The sequence below is a fragment of the Bubalus kerabau genome, chromosome X (genome assembly GCF_029407905.1).
Source record: "Bubalus kerabau isolate K-KA32 ecotype Philippines breed swamp buffalo chromosome X, PCC_UOA_SB_1v2, whole genome shotgun sequence".
Classification (NCBI taxonomy): Eukaryota; Metazoa; Chordata; class Mammalia; order Artiodactyla; family Bovidae; genus Bubalus; species Bubalus kerabau.
Window position 1 is genome coordinate 64,619,865 of NC_073647.1, and position 19,971 is coordinate 64,639,835.

General features: G+C 43.7%; 1 protein-coding gene and 1 long non-coding RNA gene across 2 annotated transcripts; both read right to left on the minus strand.

The window, feature by feature from the left end:
• Positions 1 to 2,197: 2,197 nt before the first annotated feature.
• On the minus strand, positions 2,198 to 4,442 carry LOC129639661 (uncharacterized). Its single transcript, XR_008708533.1, has 3 exons — positions 4,309 to 4,442; positions 3,397 to 3,586; positions 2,198 to 2,408 (listed from the first exon to the last, which is right to left on the minus strand). It is a non-coding gene; the product is annotated as an uncharacterized LOC129639661 (long non-coding RNA).
• Positions 4,443 to 15,054: 10,612 nt separating this feature from the next.
• LOC129639660 (tau-tubulin kinase 1-like) lies at positions 15,055 to 18,108 on the minus strand. The gene is made up of 3 exons (XM_055564810.1): positions 17,177 to 18,108; positions 16,231 to 16,429; positions 15,055 to 15,269 (listed from the first exon to the last, which is right to left on the minus strand). The coding sequence occupies exons 1-2, from the start codon at positions 17,781 to 17,783 to the stop codon at positions 16,272 to 16,274; spliced, it is 765 nt and encodes a 254-aa protein (XP_055420785.1). The 5' UTR covers positions 17,784 to 18,108; the 3' UTR covers positions 15,055 to 15,269; positions 16,231 to 16,271.
• Between the last annotated feature and the right edge of the window lie 1,863 nt (positions 18,109 to 19,971).

Consider the following 19,971-nt stretch of genomic DNA (forward strand, 5'->3'; position numbering starts at 1 on the left):
TGTCTCCTGAAGTCCACTTCCTGGATCTTAAATGCCAACTTTTCACTATGTCCTCACTTGGCAGAAGGGGCAGAGTATCTCTCTGGACCCTCTTAAATAAGGCGCTAATCACATTCGTGAGGACTCCACCCTTATGACCTAGGCCCCTCCCATACACTCCACCGTCTAATACCATTGCCTTGGGAATTAAGATGTCAACATACAGATTTTGGGGGGATGCAGACATTCTATTTATGACACTTACACAATTTCCATACTGCCAGTCAAGTGCCATGTCTAAATCCAAATAAAATCACATCATTTTCTTACTTTAAAAATTTCAGACTTCTCAGTAACTGGCAGAGAACGTTTCTTCATGTTTTCTCTCCATAATCTACTCCACATACTCCACTTTCCATCCACATCTCTTCTTTTATTTTTAAGTTAATTTTTATTGGAGTAGAGTTGCTTTACAATGTTATAGCCGCTTCTGCTGTATAACAAAGTGAATCAGTTACCCCTCTATTTTAGAATTCCTTTCCATTTCGGTCACCACAGTGTATTGAGCAGAGTTCCCTGCGCTATACAGTACTTTCTCAGAAAGAGCATTTTCGATCTGCTTGTCCAAACTGAGGAATTTGATTTCTAATTTACATTTAGCAGCAAGCTTTTGGAGGATTTGTGCAGGAAAATAACACCATCAGGAAGAAACTTTCAGTTACTTTCTAGAGGAGAAACTGAAAGAAAGAGAGATTGGTGACAAGGAGAGAAGTTAGGAGGGTGGTGAACACCTCTGCTTACAGTAATGGCAGGCTTAGTAATTTGGACTAAGCACCCCAATGAGGACAACTAAAAATTACTGGATGAAATGTATAAAGAAAGTATCTTTGTTAAGCACTAAGAAACTATGAGACTAAAATCTTCAAGAAGACAAGACCCCAAATAAGAAAGCCCAGCACTCAGAGCCAGTTTTTCCTGAGGGCATTAGCTGAATCTAGAAGAAAGAATTATGGAACTGATCTGTGGTTTTGGTGGCCTCATGGGAAAAGAAAATGAAAGTCAAATCCCACAGCTCCAATGAGTAGGTCTGATGAGCTCTGCCACCACTTTAAGCTGAAAATAAGTGACTACCCCTTTCAGGTAATAGTGAACCACAAGTAACAAGCACTGGAATAAATTGCAGCCTGGATATACATCACTGTAGTGATCCAAGGAACTTCAAGCCCTGTACCTTATGTAGGCACAGAAGGAAAAAAACATATGTTGTAAGTGACAGCCAGAATGAAGAGTAGAGTATAATCACTATGGCCCATATTTCAAAAAATTAAAAAGTATGTTTTAAAATATCTTCAGGGAACAGAAAATCATAAAAAGCAGCAGAGACTGAATTCTCTTGGTCTCCAGCCATTAGGACTCATGCGTTCACTGTGCTTTGCAGTGGCTTGGTTTTAATCCCTGGTCGAGAAAGGAAGATCCCACAAGCCATGAAGCTCAGCAAAAAATAAATAAATAAATAAAACTTGGCATAACCATTAGATCGTGATAAATGTAATCAAGAAAAATAAACCTAAGACAATTATTGAATTGGAAGATAGAGTAGAAGAAATCATCCAGAATTCTGCCTGGAGAAATAAATTAATATGAAAAACAGTAGGATAAGAGATACACAGTATATGTTTAATTCAAATCCCAGAAAGACAGGAGAGAGAAATGGGGAAGAAAATGATGGCCAAGGATTTTTCAGAGCAAGTGAAATGCACCGATTCTAAACGCTCAGTGAGTTCTAGGCAGGATAAAAAACAAAAATTCACTCCTAGACACATCATAGTGAAAGTGCAGAAAATCAGAGAGAATGAGGCTGTTAATGATCCAAGTTAGAGATAATCAATCTTGACCTTGGGCAGGAGCAGAATAAATTGAGACAAAGGGATGGGCCTCTAGTCACTGGCCTTTAGAATACCTTTTTCTCTAACTTACCTTGAAAGACTACTTTATAAACATGTTATCCATTTCATTCTTAATTAAGAAAATACATTTGTTAACAAATGTGTTTGTTAGAGCACCCTGACACCTAGGACCTGTTCAAATTGTCTTTGTTATACGGGGAAGGTCATCATCCTGTAAGTATGTCATCTCATGGGCAATGTACAGGGTGAGTATTCTCCACAGGAATTATGATGGTTAATTTTCGTGTCAACTTGACTGGGCTAAGGGAGAATTAATTTCAAACAAGCTTTATTTCCAATGTGAACAATACTATCAATTTTCTGTAAAAGGCAAGAGTAAAGTCAGATGTCAATAGTTAATATCATTTTGGGGCATTGAAACTTTGAAACAAAATTAGTATTTCAGGCTAATGAAAACAAGAATATCCATGAAGAACAGATTCATCTTTTCTTTTGCTGTCTGCTTCTTCCTCTGCCTTCCCACTGTAGGATGAAATAAGAGCCAGTTAACAATTGTACCTCAATAACATGCAGTGAGTTTCTAAACATGAGTCAATACTATGTACATCTATTTTCTCAACAAGGAGAAAACAAAAATGTTTTCTTCTTGTATCCCAGACCCTTGGTGATCAGGGAGCACATCACTGCTCACCCAAAACTTATCTCCCTCTTGCCCACCACTATAAATGCTTGCTGTTTCCTTGAAAGGCCACACTGTGATTTAAATAAGTCATTCCACCTTGAAAACTGGTGTTCCTTGCACAAATCATCAATCCCTTATATTTCCAGACCTTCAGCTTCCACATGTGTAAAATGAGGATGAGGCTTTATCAAACATCCACATGCATGAAAACTAAGAAAGAGTGAGAGAGTGAGTGAGAGAGACTAAAAGATGAATGAATAGAGGAAAGCGAAACAAAGATTTAATTACCAACTCAGTGACAACCAATAATATTACTGAGACTAGTTTCCTTTTCTTTTGAATAAAAAATCTAAATTGAACTAATATTTGTGAATTAATCCTGAAATGCAGTTCTCTTGAAACCCTTAACATCTCACTACTTTGTAAGGAATCGCTCTCTCAAAGTCATTGCCAGTACAAGAGACTACAATTCTGTGGCCAGGTGATGATGACCCAGCTAATGCATGGCCTAGTCACTGTAGCTGCTGCTTCTGGTGACCATTCTCTAAACAAGCACTGGTCTCCATTTCCAGGTCTGATAAATTTCCCATCTGTAGTAGACTTAAAGCTACAGGACAAAGGACTTGTGGCTATGAATACATTTCAGACTATACTGCCTCCTACATCATCTAGAAAACATTATTAACAATAAACTGCTTTTCCAAAATTAAATATCAACAATTTTCTTATTTACAGAAGAAAAATTAAAAAATATAAAGCTGTTAGTAACAGGTATGTGTCAGGAATGGTTATGTCATACTAAAGCCTATACAATAATACCTGTATTACCCAGAGCTGCTCTTTGCTGAGACCACATGCATTTAGAGTCCTTCAGGTTTTTCATGTCCATCCTCTTCCTCTTCATCAGTGTTTTCATAATGATCCTCGCCCTCATCATTAGGGCAGAATGATGCAGACATTGGGGTCAAAATTAGGCAGGGAAAATACCCCAACTTAAAATCAGCAGCAGAGTCTAGGCCTGAGAGAAGAGAAATAGGTTTAATAAAAGAAACAACAAATAATACCTGGATACATTTCTAGCCCCCCATCATGTCTGCTGATTGACAATTCTCACAAACGTTTTTCCCCTCTTTCCAGTAGATCGGCACACAGATCTCTCTGATTATTTCTGGCCCCTTTGGAGAAGGGATCCAAATCAGTTGATACTGATACCATTTTGTATGTGTTTGTTGGAACCTAAAAGGAAGAAAATGTTCGTTTGGCTTAAAGACTTTTCAATCACTGAAGTGCCCCTGTGCTATGTCATCATTTTCTCAGATCCTCCTACCGAGAATATTCACATTTGTTAAAGCCGTTGACCAAAAGGGAGGGATGCCACTTGTTTGCCTCTAGGTTGGTAGAAGGCAGCATGCTTTTTCTCGAGACCATGAAGGTCTACAGAACTGGGCTTCCACTTGTGTCAATTGTGCTCGGAGGTTTGTGAGAGTTCTGACCCACTGCGTGACAGCTAGAGACCTACCTGCCTTTGAGCTCAATGGCCCCACAAGGGCTCAGCCACCACTTGCCCGCCTCAGCCCCTCCGGGATCACAGGCCTCAACCTCCCAGTCTCAGAGGCAGCAGTCAGGGCTTCCTCGCCCAGAACTCGGCCTCCACTGCTGGTTCCTCTGTCTTCTAGGAAGCAACCCCCTCCGCAGGATCCCGCAGCTCCCAGGGTGGAGCGCCCTCCACCGGCCACTCACCCTGCAAGACTCTGCCTCCCTCTCCCACGTCTTCCTGCTCCTGAGGAGGCAATGGACATTCTCCAGGCTCCGAGGGTGGCTGGGAGCGGCCCCTGGCCATCAGGCGGTCAGTGGGAGGCCGGAACAGGACACGTTTGTTGCCATGGAAATTGTGTAGAAAGGAGTCGAGGTGACTCCAGTACAGGGGCCCAAACGTGTCCACGCAGAACCCAAGGCCTATAACCCCTGCCGAACCCTCCTGCTCATTGTCATCCTCCTCTTTCTCGCCCTCTCCAGACAGGTGCTCCTCCTCCTCCACATCCTCCAAGTCGAAGTCAATCTCACCCTCTTCCTCGTCCTCCTGCATCTCTACATCTTCCTCCATCTCCTCGTCCTCTAACGGCTCTCTACCACATTCCGCTTCCACAGTGGCCTGTGGCCAACCCTGCTCCCCGGGAAGGGCTCTGGAGACCTCCAAGGAAGCCAGAAGAGCCGTGGCCTCCTCGACTCCTTCCGTCCCCTCCCAAGCAGATGCTCGGACCCCAAGGAGACTGGGGTCACGGCCCGGCCGGCCACCAGCTCTATCCGGGCCACCTGGGATCCAATCGTTCTCCTCTGTGGCAGACATGGCGGGAGAGACGTGCCAGACAGTGATCGTCCTGCAGTGAGGCATGGGGGGAAGATGGCGGCCGCCGGGCTGAGTGTTGCGCTGAGGAGACGCTGTTGGCAGTGGGACCGCGGGGTGGGGGTGGGGACAGCAGAGACGTCGGCTGCACAGGGAACAGGAGTCTGCGACTTGCTGGTGTGGGCCCCACAACAGGAATGGTGAGGGGGTGGCCCGCAGACTGGCCCACCAAGACCGAAGCTGAGCTGGCGGTGGACAAGGCGGGAAAGACCCTGATGGGCTGGCGACGGTAGGTGGAGCTGGAAGGGTCAACCTCGACCACTTCCTCCAGCGCCAGCTCTAAGCTCCTTTGCCAGGAGGCAAGGATTGGCATGACCGCCGTCCAATGAGTGATCAAGGCTTTCAGATTGCATGGAAGCCTTCCAGCACCAGGTCATACTTGGAGCCCTCAGGAGTCCCTTCCTTTACATTGCTGCTGCTGTTGCTGCTAAGTCGCTTCAGTCGGGTCCGACTCTGTGCGACCCCATAGACGGCAGCCCACCAGGCTCCCCCATCCCTGGGATCCTCCAGGCAAGAGCACTGGAGTGGGTTGCCATTTCCTCCTCCAATGCATGAAAGTGAAAAGTGAGTGAAGTCGCTCCGTCGTGTCCGACTCCTAGCGACCCATGGACTGCAGCTTACCAGGCTCATCCGTCCATGGGATTTTCCAGGCAAGAGTAGTGGAGTGGGGTGCCATTGCCTTCTCTGTCCTTTACATTGCACCATTGCAAAAAGGAAATGGCAATGTCCCTATAGGCGGCACCCTGGGGTATGCGAAGCTGGGTGTGGTCCTCAGTTGCCACCTAGTGTCAGCTCAAGTCATCAGAGATACACTTATTTTAAAAAGTTCATAAAGCCTTGAGAAAGAACATCAAAGGTAAGAGATGGAGAAATTGGAAAACATAAACTGAATTAAACGGGAGCACTGAATAGAAAAAATGAAACAAACTACATAAAACTAAAAGGTCATCATATGGTCCAGTTGATTTTAAGCATGGCTGCTCATTAGCAACATATCTGTAGCTTTGGAGAATAAAAGCAATACCTTGGCATTTTTCAAAAAATTCTAAGGTAATTCTGATATGTGTCAGGTTTTTCTATTAAATGGTAGCTTTGGTGATATAGAACTCTCCTACGTTTGTGTTGACCACTCATGGTACAATGGTATTAAGTGAATAATAGCTACTCACTAGTACGTATAATATATATTTTAGAAAACTTATTAATGTTTGCCTAACTAAAATATTTACGACATTTTGATTCCACTTGTTTGATTTAGTATAAATAGAATGCTAGATTTCTAATTTTAAAAAAAGGTGTGCCACAACCAACAAAGTTTTACTATATAGCACTGGGAACTGTAGTCCCTTTGTCAATCTCCTGAAATACCTATAATGGAAAATAAACTGAAAAATAATATATGTGTATATGTATAATTTAATCACCTTGCTGTGCACCTGGAACTTTGTAAGTCAATATACATCAATAGTATATATATATATATATATATATATACACACACACACATACATATACATTTATATATTTATTTATTAATTTTCTTTATATATATGTAAATATAAAGAAAAAAAGATAAAGTGCATAGATCACATATGAACAACTGTTTCAACCTCCTGTGAAAGACAGAAAGAGAATTTGGAGGTTTTAATGTTGCTAAAGTTACTTAGAAAAGAACATACAAGTTGACATGGATGCCTCGAGAATGGAGACTGGAGAGTGGAAGGAGTAAAAATAGGAGCGGAAAAGGGATTCATCGGGGCTCCCCAATTCACTTCAAGGCTCCGAGAAGTGAAGAGAGACTTCTTTTCATGACTGGGATAATCACCTGCTCTACACTAAACAGTGACACCCCCTCCCAAATTCATATATTAAATGTTTACCCACTCCATCTCCCAGGTGATGGTATTTGGGAGTTATGGCCTTTAGTAGGAGACACAGTGAAGATAATCAACCTTGCCCTATATAGAGCTTATGCATTATAGATTTCACCCCTTATACTGGCCTTGTTTTCTTTTACCTAGCTCATACTCAGTATTTTCAATGGGGATAGTCCATTGGGTCCCAAGCTGTCAAGCCCATTTCTAAGTGACAAAGACTCAATTTAACTTTATGAGCCATATGTCCCAGTGCCTATGCCCACTAGGGGATATGTTAGGAGCGTGGCTGCTATCATCTGGAGCACTGAAACACCACAATCATAAAATTCTTGAGGCAAATACATCTATTGGCTCTCTTCAGTAGCTCCCTTAACCCTATAGGGGCATCTTTTAAAAATTTAGTGATATCTTCAAATATTCCTCTATTTTGTTCCCCGGTATTATGTTCAAAGCGTTTTCCTAAAGCATGCATTTCAGCATCTGCTGAAAAGTGAAAGTGAAAGTCACTCAGTCCCGTCATGTCCGACTGTCTGCGACCCCATGGACTGCACAGTCCATGGAATTCTCCGGGCTAGAGTACTGGAGTGGGTAGCCATTCCCTTCTCCAGTGGATCTTCCAAATCCAGGGATCAGACCCAGGTCTCCCACATTGCAGGAGGATTCTTTACCAGCTGAGCCCCAAAGGAAGCCCAGCATTTGTTGAAGTCAATTCCCAATCTATTTGCAGAAGTCTTAAGCCAATAAGCGCTTTTTATGTTTAAAAATATGATTGCACTATTGTGGTGAATGTCACAGGCATTTAGTACGTTCACAATGCTTCTCAGCCATTCTCTCTGTTGTCCCTAAATAAATCATCACTCCTAAAGGAAACCCCATGCCAGTAATCAGTCCTTTTCCATTTCCCCCTCACTGCAACCAGGCTCTGATAACTACTAATCTTCTGTTTACCTCTATGAACTTACATTTTCTAGATAGCTGAGAGAAATAAAATCCTACAATATGTGACCTTTTGTGTCTGGCCTCTCTCATTCCTTTTTGCGGCTGAATGCTATGCCCATGTACAGAGGGTCACATACATCGACCCCTGGGGATATGACTGTGTAGTAGAAATACAGATGATGAAACAAGGAATTCCCAAACACATGATATGGTGATATACATCAGAGGGGCTCCCAGACCAGGCTTGAGGGTTTGCAAAGAAAACTGGATGTCTAGGACAGGAGTGACAGGAAGTATTGATCCTCAGGCTTTTTTTCTCTTTCCCTCAACCCTGCCATAATGTACAGGCGAGTCCTGTTTTCTGAGTAAAATGTAAATCCAACCACTTCCTAACTACCTTTGCTTTTGTCACCCTGATCCAAGACACCATCATCTCTCCGGTGGACTACTACCATGGCCTCCAAACTGGCATCTCCACCTTCAGTTTTACATCCTGGGGCAAATGTCATAGATTAGCTCACCTGACTCCATCCCAATCCCAATTACACCAGGTAAGTCTTGATAGAAGTTGGAAACCAAGTCTCCCTTTCCTGACGTCTTGCCTGGATGGCCTAGATTCCATGACTATAAGCTTCTTCCAAGTAGATAAGAAACACCCGTGAGACTTGGAAGGAGAATGAGGTGTATTCCGTGATTCTCCTGTGGTTTCTGTTTTCTGTTAGTGAGTGTGGGCTCATAAAATTTCACTTCTTTTGCATCAGTGACCATAGAGGTCCCGGGGTACAGTTCCTCGCTTTGTGGGTATCAAAAGGCAAGGCATGAGACATCTACTTTGACTGTATAGATGGAGAAGGAGTCAGTGTGGTCTCGCAGCCAAAATCTGTGATGGTCTCAGCAGAAACAGAGTAGTCCAGTGGCTTCCTCGCTTCCCACCCTCCTGATTATGCCAGTTATGTGGTATTATTCAGGAAAAGAGTTCTTTAACTTGTAAATACCTGAGTTAAATAAAAATGACCACCTCCCACAAGTCTCTCATTCTTTTTCTTCATACCCCCAGCTGTTTTGTATACTCGTATCATCTATTTATGCAGGCCAGTTTTAAATTTTGTAAATTCTCCAGGCAAGAATCCTGGAGTGAGGTTGCTATTCCCTTCTCCAGTGGTTCTCCCTGACCCAGGGATCAAAGCCAGATCTCCTGCATCGCAGGCAGATTCTTTACCATCGGAGCCACCAAGGAAGCCCCAAGAATGCGGGAGTGGTTAGCCATTCCCTTCTCCAGAGGACAGACTGACACAGAGATTGAACCCAGGTCTCCTGCACTGCAAGCAGATTCTTTACCATCTAAGCCACCAGGGCGGCCCTTAACAATGGCCTCATATAGTATATATTGTTGGGACTTCCCTGGTTGTTGATGGTTAAGAACCTGCCTGGCAATGCAGGAAAAGCAGGTTTGGTCACTGGTCAGGGAACTAAGGGGCTTTCCCAACAGCTAGTGAGTGGGTAAAAAGAATCCTCCTTCAGTGCAGGAGACACAGGAGATGCAGCTTCGAGCCCTGGGTCAGGAAGATCTCCTGGAGGAGAGCATGGCAACCCACTCCAGTATTATTGCCTGGAGAATCCCAATATTTGGGGATTTAGGAGCCTGGAGGACTACAGTCCAATGGGTCTCAAAGAGTCAGACACAACTGAATGACTAATCAGACATGCACACAGGGAATTAAGATCCCACATGCTGCTGAGCAGCTAAGCCCACGTCTCACAACTAGAGAGCTGCAACTACTGAGCCCACGTGCCACAACGCGCACTGGAACAAAGATCCCACCTGCCACAACCAAGACCCAACGCAGTCAAATAAATATTAAAAACAAAACAAAAATCTTACGACTTAAAAAAGATAATGACAGTAATTATGCTCTAAGTAGGCAAGAATGTGGAGCAAGTAGAATTCTCATTTCCTGCTATTGGGAATATAAACCGGTACAATCATTTTGAAAGATACTTGAGATTACCTAGTAAAGTTGAGGGGCTTCCCTGCTGGCTCAGCAGTAAAGAAGCCACCTGCCAATGCAGGACATGCAAGTTTGATCCCTGGGCCAGGAAGATCCCCTGGAGAAGGAAATGGCAACCCACTCCAGTATTCTTGCCTGGGAAATTCCATGATCAGGGGAGCCTTGCAGGCTACAGTATATGGGGGTCACAAAAGAGTCGGACTTAACGACTAATCAACAACAGGTACAGTTGACCTGTTCCTGAGCCCAAGCTTGCTCTGCTCCCTGCACGATGGGCTAACGAATCAGAGATAAGGTGTTGAGGCAAGAAATGCGATTTTATCTGGAAAGCCATCCGACCTATCAGATGGCTGACTAATGTCTCAAAATAACCATCTTATCAGGGTCTGGATACAAGATTCCTTTATAGATCAGGTGGGAGGAGGTGAGGAAACAAAGTGAAAAGCCCATAAATGTTGTCAATATCTCTTCGAATGGCAGGCCTCGGGAAGGAGATGTTGAACTTCTTCCTTTCAGTCATCCACATGTGGATAGGGTCTTGAACAAAAGCAGTTTAGTTTAACAGTTAGGCAGAGGGGCAGGATTCTCTGAGGCAGCCATTGTGTATGACTAGAACAAAAGCAATGAAAAACAAGTCAAAGGAACAGTTCCAGCATGGGGTCAGAACTGGCTTTGCCCTGCAACAGAACTTGGGCGCACACTATGATCCAGGACTTTCATGTCTATGAATGTACTGGAGATCAGGGCTTCTCAGCTGTTGACATTTTGGAAGAGACAATTCTGCGTTGTGGACTGTCCTGTCCATTGTAGGGTACTGAGCAGTGTCTCTGGCCTCTACCCACTAGGTGCCAGCAGCACATCCTCGGTTATGACGACCAAAAATGTTTCCAGACATTATCAAATGTTCCTTGGTTGGGGGGCATTGTGTATAAAATTGCCCTCAACTGAGAATCGAGAGAAACTCTCATGGATGGGCATCAGGGAATATGAATGAGAAAGTCCACTGCACAATGATTTGCAAAAAGATAAAAATGAAAACAACCCATATGTGCACAAACAGGAAATAGACACATTGTGGGATTTTCATATGATGGATAACTGTACAGCAATGAAAACTGACTTATAAGTTGTACACATCAATATACATAAATCTCACCAACACAGGGTGATGGGGGAGGGGAGAAACACAAGTAATACATCTAGGATAATTATATTTGCATACACTCCAAAATGGGCAAGAAATAATGTAATTTGAAGGAACATGTCCATGCAGTGAATGTATAAATAAGTGAATTATTAATAAAGTTCAAGATAGTTGTTACCTCTGGGAAGGAATGAGAAAGTGAATCATGGAGGGCACAGGTAGGATTCAAAAGCATTGGCTATGTCCTAATTTTCAAGCTGTGTGATGGGTAAACAGGGTTTTATATTATTATGATATACCTTACATATATGCTGTATTATCTTCTGTATATACGAAATAGTTCATAATTGATAAGGAACTGATGGGGACTAAAATATGGTGGGAAATGGAAATAAAGGCACTGGAGTACATAACAAATTGAATGAGAGGGAGAGAAAAAGAGCTAAGTTTTAGGTGCCTCTTGGAATAGTTTTAAACTGATTTTCTTCATGGATTTGGTGATGAGATCATTCCCTCATCTAAGCGCACATAAACCATTGCTTAGACTTCTAAGAAATGTAAATTTCATGCCTCAAAACCTATGCTATAATACTATGTGATTCATATCACAGAGGACTTAATAATACCACATTTCACAAAACATCATTTTCCAAGAGCCCTGCCATGGTAAGAGTTTTGAATGTGTACTCCTTTGTATTCCTTGCAGTTACAAGCATCTGAAAATAGGGAGCTTAGAGTACAGTGATTCTTCATCACTAACTGTAGTATCATTAAACTATCCCTAAGTGGTAACAGAAAACCATTTCCATCTCTGGCACCCACCATACCCCTTTCTTTTTCTCCCAATGGTAATCTCCCAGGTAGTGGAATAAAGGAGAGTTTTGGATCACATCCTTTCAGAAGATGGAGCCATAACCAAGGAAAAGATCAAAACACCCTAACCTTCCCTGGCTGAGGCAGATAGGTACAAGACAGGTCTTATCCTAAAGAAGCCCCAAATTTTCAAGGCTGAAGGACTCAGTGAGAATATATTCAATACATGTGAAAATAGGGAAACCCACAAACACCCAGAGTAACAGGAAAGGGTTTGTCCCTGACCTGATTTAGGGACCATCTCTCAGAGACCCAGAGAAGCCTGACACGTTAGAGCTTCAGCAACCTTCAGTGAAGCAAGGCTGAGGTTCCTCCCTCACCATGAGAGGCGTCACATACATCTATGTGGATAATGTGGCCCACTTGTCCTGTGGCCTGTATACAAAGCCACCACCTCTTAGATTTCTCTCAGTCCTGAGAGTATAGCACTGACTGTGCCACTCAACCCTCAGAAGCACAGACTCAGTGAAGAGGCACACACATGCCTCTTGGGGCTGGGGACATGGGGCCACTTGGGGAGTAAATTCAGGGCCCTAGGTACCTGGACCATAATGAGAGGCAGGGACATGGACTCAAGAGTATGCACCAAAAAAGGCTTATCTCAAAAGGAGGTGTTTTTTGTTTATAGTGAACCTCCAAAAATTCTTAAGCCCACAGAAGGGCCTTTCGTATTAACTATGGCTATACATGGGTGGCTCAGTGTTAAGCAATTGCCTGCAATGCAGGAGACCCATGAGATGCAGGTTCAATCCCTGGCTCGGGAAGACCCCCTTCAAGAGGAAATGCCAACTCATTCCAGTATTCTCACTGGGCCAGTGAGACACTCCTATGGACAGAGGAGCCTGGAGGCCTACATTCCACAAGGTTGCAAAGAGTTGGACACGATTGAATTACATTACATTAACTATATTAACACAGAAATACACACACACACACACACACACACACACACACGCACTCCTAGCATGGCATGAGCCAAACAACCAATCTGAAGTCTTTCAAGTGACACTCAGATCAGATCAGACCAGATCAGTCGCTCAGTCATGTCCGACTCTTTGCGACCCCATGAATCGCAGCACGCCAGGCCTCCCTGTCCATCACCAACTCCCGGAGTTCACTCAGACTCATGTCCATTGGGTCAGTGATGCAATCCAGCCATCTCATCCTCTGTCGTCCCCTTCTCCTCTTGCCCCCAATCCCTTCCAGCATGAGTCTTTTCCAATGAGTCAACTCTTCGCATGAGGTGGCCAAAGTACTGCAGTTTCAGCTTTAGCATCATTCCTTCCAAAGAAATCCCAGGGCTGATCTCCTACAGAATGGACTGGTTGGATCTCCTTGCAGTCCAAGTGACACTACATGGATAAATTTCTACTTGGACTGTTATTTCATTAAGCAACAATGAAAAAAGGTCTTGTGCCTTTTTTCTTTGTTCTAGCCATAAGTAATACTCTGTGATAATACATTTTTAAATGACAAAACCACAGTCATGGACAAGGGTTGTGGATAACTTATACTAACTTCACTTTAACAAACCTTTATGAAGCACCTATGAAGAAGAAACCACAATGCTTTAGAAGAGACGCATAGAAGCCTATAAGTTCCGAAGCTCACACTTGAGGGAGTCGGGGAGAAACATTAATAAATAATGTTAATATACTCAAGGATATGAGATGAACTAGCACAGAAAATAGGAAAAGGTATTGCTGCTAACTAGCGAGCATTCAAGTGGCCTGAACTAAATACAGAAATAAGGCCTTCTACCCCAAACCCCTGGTTCTCTCCTCTGATCCTCGCTACTCTGCTCAAATAGCACTTTACAGTTTTCCTTCAGTAAGTTCCAGATATTAGGCCCATTTCTCCTTTCAATTTTCTTTAGATGAGGAGATATTTCAGACCTAGACCAAGGTACAGAGATTACTACATGCATGCAACCATCGCTCATCTTAAAAACAAAAGATTACAAATAAAATTTAAACCCATTATACCTCTCCCCAGTTGAAATCTCCCTCTATTGAATAAGATTTAACCACTGTCCTAAATAAGGTTATTGTTTTCATACACACCTTTCTGCATGCTACATATGTATGCATCACTCCTAGTTATACCTTTTACTACAAATATATGAACCTATAATCGATATAAGAACTGTTGCATCTTTCTAAACCTCACATATGTATGGTATCATAATGCCTTTCCCCTTTCAGAAGTAGGTTTTATCTATTTGTCACTTCGACCCCTGAACCTTTGCCCCTTGCTATAAGCTGTATTTTGTCCCCCTAAAAAGATATGTTGAAGTTTTCCCCCTTGAACCGGTAAATGTGACATTGTTTGGAACTAGGATATTTGCAGGTATAATAGTTAAGATGAGGTCATACTGGATTAGGGTGGGTCCTTAATTCAGTGTGACCGTTATCCTTATGAGAAGAGAAAGGACAAAGAAACAGACAGGGGAAAACGCTATGTGACGATGGAGATGCCAACGACTGACAGCAACCACCAGAAACTAGGAGAGTGGCGTGAAACAGATTCTCCCTCAGTGCCTCCGGAAGGGACCACCCTTGCTGATACCTTGACCTCAGACTTCTGGCCTCCAGAACTGAGATAACGTATTTCTGTTGTCTTAAGCCATCTGGTTTGTGGCAATTTGTTACGGTAACCTTAGGACACTCACACACCCCTCTTTGTGTCTCAAGCCCCTGAGAATTCTAGTGTCTTCCTAAGTCCAGATCTTACCACCCTGTTTAGTTTACCTGCAACAGTACCAAGTCAGTGAATTAAGGATGATCCTGCAGTGGGTGTAGTAAACCTTTCCCCCACTGCTCTAAAGCAGTGGTTCTGAAACTTCAGTGTGCTTCAGTAGCACCTGGAGGACTGTAAAACCCTGATGGCTAGCGGCCTACCCTCAGAATTTCCAACGCAGTAGGTCTGGAGCAGGGTCTGAGAATGTGCATTGCAAACAAGTTCCCAGCTGATGCTGATGCTGCTGTTCCAGGCAAGCTAGGTCATCCAACAGTTCCTTTCAATAAAATATAGTAGAGGCTAGGGCACCATCACGCAAATTATTTACAATCGTATATTTTAATTTATTTGGGGCTGCAATAAAAGGATTTAAAACAGGCTTGACAAATAGCGGAAAGAAATCCCTTTCAGTGACAGTAAGGTGGGCCAAAATAAATAGAACAATGATAGATTTGAGTCAGTGGTATTTATGGGGAAAAAAAAAAAAAAAACAACTACAGCTTATTACTTTCAAACAAGCTTTTATTTCCAATGTGAACAATGCTATCACATTATCTGTAAAAGGTAAGAGTCAAGTCAGAGGTCAGTAGTTAGTATCACTTTGGGGCATTGAAACTTTGAAACAAAATTAGTATTTCAGGCTAATGAAAACAAGAATATCCATGAAGAACAGATTCATCTTTTCTTTTGGTGTCTGCTTTTTCTATGCCTTCCCACTGTAGGATGAAATAAGAGCCAGTTAACAATTGTACCTGAATAACATGCAGTGACTTTCTAAATATGAGTCAACACTATCTACATCTGTTTTCTCAATGTTTTCTTCTTGCGACCCAGACCCTTGGTGATCAGGGTGCACCTCATTGCTCACGCAAAACTTATCTCCCTCTTGCCCACCACTATGAATGCTTGCTGTTTCCTTGAAAGGCCACACTGTTATTTAAATAAGCCATTCCCCCTAAAAAACTGGTGTTCCCTTGCACAAATCATCAATCCCTTATATTTCCAGACCTTCAGGTTGCACATCTGTAAAATGAGGATGAGGCTTTATCAAACATCCACATGCATGAAAACTAAGCAAGAGTGAGAGAGACTAAAAGATGAATGAATAGAGGAAAGCGAAACAAAGATTTAATTACCAACTCAGTGACAACCAATAATATTGCTGAGACTAGTTTTCTTTTCTTTTGAATAAAAAATCTAAATTGAACTAATATTTGTGAATTAATCCTGAAGTGCAGTTCTCTTGAAACCCTTAACATCTCACTACTTTGTTAGGAATCGCTTTCTCAAAGTCATTGCCAGTACAAGAGACTACAATTCTGTGGCCAGGTGATGATGACCCAGCTAATGCATGGCCTAGTCACTGTAGCTGCTGCTTCTGGTGACCATTCTCTAAACAAGCACTGGTCTCCATTTCCAGGTCTGGTAAATTTCCCATCTGTAGTAGACTTAAAGCTACAGGACAAAGGACTTGTGGCTATAAATGAAATACATTTCAGAACACACTGCCTCCTCCATTATCTAGAATTCATTATTAACAATAAACTGTTTTTCCAAAATTAAATTTCAACAATTTTCTTATGTACTTTACAGAAGAAAAATTAAAAAATATAAAGCTGTTTTTAACAGGTATGTGTCAGGAATGGTTATGTCGTACGAAAGCCTATACAATAATACCTGTATTATGCAGAGCTGCTTTTTGCTGAGACCACATCCATTCAGAGTCCTTCAGGTTTTTCCTTTCCAGCCTCTTCCTCTTCATCAGTGTTTTCATACTGATCCTCACCGTCATCATTGGGGCAGAATGATGCAGACATTGGGGTCCAAAGTTGGCAGGGAAAATATCCCAACTGAAAATCAGCAGCAGAGTCTAGGCCTGAGAGAAGAGAAATAGGTTTAATAAAAGAAACAACAAATAATACCTGCATACATTTCTAGCCTCCCATCATGTCTGCTGCTTGACAATTTTCACAAACATTTTCCCCTCTCTCCAGTAGATTGGCACACAGATCTCTCTGATTATTTCTGGCCCCTTTGGAGAAGGGATCCGAATCATTTGATACTGGTACCATTTTGTACGGGTTTGTCGGAACTTCAAGGGAAAAAATGCTCCTTTGACTTAAAGACAAATTCTATGGGGACGCTCACAGATTCCTCAGTCGCTGAAAAGTGCCCCTGTGCTATGTCATCATTTTCTCAGATCCTCCTACCGAGAATATTCACATTTGTTAAAGCCGTTGACCAAAAGGGAGGGATGCCACTTGTTTGCCTCTAGGTTGGTAGAAGGCAGCATGCTTTTTCTCGAGACCATGAAGGTCTACAGAACTGGGCTTCCACTTGTGTCAATTGTGCTCGGAGGTTTTTGAGAGTTCTGACCCACTGCACGACAGCTAGAGACCTACCTGCCTTTGAGCTCAATGGCCCCACAAGGGCTCAGCCACCACTTGCCCGCCTCAGCCCCTCCGGGATCACAGGCCTCAACCTCCCAGTCTCAGAGGCAGCAGTCAGGGCTTCCTCGCCCAGAACTCGGCCTCCACTGCTGGTTCCTCTGTCTTCTAGGAAGCAACCCCCTCCGCAGGATCCCGCAGCTCCCAGGGTGGAGCGCCCTCCACCGGCCACTCACCCTGCAAGACTCTGCCTCCCTTTCCCACGTCTTCCTGCTCCTGAGGAGGCACCGGACCTTCTCCAGGCTCCGAGGGTGGCTGGGAGCGGCCCCTGGCCATCAGGCGGTCAGTGGGAGGCCGGAACAGGACACGTTTGTTGCCATGGAAATTGTGTAGAAAGGAGTCGACGTCACTCCAGAACAGGGGCCCAAACGTCTCCACGCAGAACCCAAGGCCTATTACCCCTGCCGCACCCTCCTGCTCACTGTCGTCCTCCTCTTCCTCGCCCTCTCCAGACAGGTGCTCCTCCTCCTCCACGTCCTCCAAGTCGAAGTCAATCTCACCCTCTTCCTCGTCCTCCTGCATCTCTACATCTTCCTCCATCTCCTCCTCCTCTAACGGCTCTCTACCACATTCCTCTTCCACTGCGGCCTGTGGCCAACCCTGCTCCCCGGGAAGGGCTCTGGAGACCTCCAAGGAAGCCAGAAGAGCCGTGGCCTCCTCGACTCCTTCCGTCCCCTCCCAAGCAGATGCTTGGACCCCAAGGAGACTGGGGTCACGGCCCGCCCCGCCACCAGCTCTCTCCGGGCCACCTGGGATCCAATAGTGCTCCTCTATGGCAGACATGGCAGGAGAGACGTGCCAGACAGTGATCGTCCTGCAGTGAGGTCTGTGGGGAAGATGGCGGCCGCCGGGCTGAGTGTTGCGCTGAGGAGACGCTGTTGGCAGTGGGACCGCGGGGTGGGGGTGGGGACAGCAGAGACGTCAGCTGCACAGGGAACAGGAGTCTGCGACTTGCTGGTGTGGGCCCCACAACAGGAATGGTGAGGGGGTGGCCCGCAGACCGGCCCACCAAGACCGAAGCTGAGCTGGCGGTGGACAAGGCGGGAAAGACCCTGATGGGCTGGCGACGGTAGGTGGAGCTGGAAGGGTCAACCGCAACCACTTCCTCCAGCGCCAGCTCTAAGCTCATTTGCCAGGAGGCAAGGATTGGCATGACCACCGTCCAATGAGTGATCAAGGCTTTCAGATTGCATGGAAGCCTTCCAGCACCAGGTCATACTTGGAGCCCTCAGGAGTCCCTTCCTTTACATTGCTGCTGCTGTTGCTGCTAAGTCGCTTCAGTTGGGTCCGACTCTGTGCAACCCCATAGACGGCAGCCCACCAGGCTCCCCCATCCCTGGGATCCTCCAGGCAAGAGCACTGGAGTGGGTTGCCATTTCCTCCTCCAATGCATGAAAGTGAAAAGTGAGTGAAGTCGCTCCGTCGTGTCCGACTCCTAGCGACCCATGGACTGCAGGGTACCAGGCTCATCCGTCCATGGGATTTTCCAGGCAAGAGTAGTGGAGTGGGGTGCCATTGCCTTCTCTGTCCTTTACATTGCACCATTGCAAAAACGAAATGGCAATGTCCCTACAGGCGGCACCCTGGGGTATGGGAAGCTGGGTGTGGTCCCCAGTTGCCACCTTGTGTCAGCTCAGGTCATCACAGATACACTTATTTTAAAAAGTTCATAAAGCCTCGAGAAAGAACATCAAAGGTAAGAGGTGGAGAAATTGGAAAACATAAACTGAATTAAACGGGAGCACTGGATATGAAATAGAAAAAATGAAACACACTACGTAAAACTAAAAGGCCATCATATGGTCCAGTTGATTTTAAGCATGGCTGCTCATTAGCAACATAGCTGTAGCTTTGGAGAATAAAAGCAATACCTTGGCATTTTTCAAAAAATTCTAAGGTAATTCTGATATGTATCAGGTTTTTCTATTAAATGGTATCTTTGGTGATATAGAACTCTCCTACTTTTGTGTTGACCACTCATGGAACAATGGTATTAAGTGAATAATAGCTACTCACTAGTACGTATAATATATATTTTAGAAAAGTTATTAATGTTTGCCGAACTAAAAAATTTATGACATTTTGATTCCACTTGTTTGACTTAGTATGAATAGAATGCTAGATTTCTAATTTTAAAAAAAAGGTGTGCAACAACCAACAAAGTTTTACTATATAGCACTGGGAACTGTAGTCCCTTTGTCAATCTCCTGAAATACCTATAATGGAAAACAAACTGAAAAATAATATATGTGTATATGTATAATGTAATCACCTTGCTGTGCACCTGGAACTTTGTAAGTCAACTATACATCAATAGTACATATATATATACACACACACATATATATATTTATTTATTAATTTATTTATTTTCTTTATATATATGTAAATATAAAGAAAAAAAGATAAAGTGCATAGATCACATATGAACAACTGTTTCAACCTCCTGTGAGAGACAGAAAGAGACTTTGCAGGTTTTAATGTTGCTAAAGTTACTTAGAAAAGAACATACAAGTTGACATGGATGCCTCGAGAATGGAGACTGGAGAGTGGAAGGAGTAAAAATAGGAGCGGAAAAGGGATTCATCGGGGCTCCCCAATTCACTTCAAGGCTCCGAGAAGTGAAGAGAGACTTCTTTTCATGACTGGGCTAATCACCTGCTCTACACTAAACAGTGACACCCCCTCCCAAATTCATATATTAAATGTTTACCCACTCCATCTCCCAGGTGATGGTATTTGGGAGTTATGGCCTTTAGTAGGAGACACAGTGAAGATAATCAACCTTGCCCTATATAGAGCTTATGCATTATAGATTTCACCCCTTATACCGGCCTTGTTTTCTTTTACCTAGCTCATACTCAATATTTTCAATGGGGATAGTCCATTGGGTCCCAAGCTGTCAAGCCCATTTCTAAGTGACAAAGACTCAATTTAACTTTATGAGCCATATGTCCGAGTGCCTATGCCC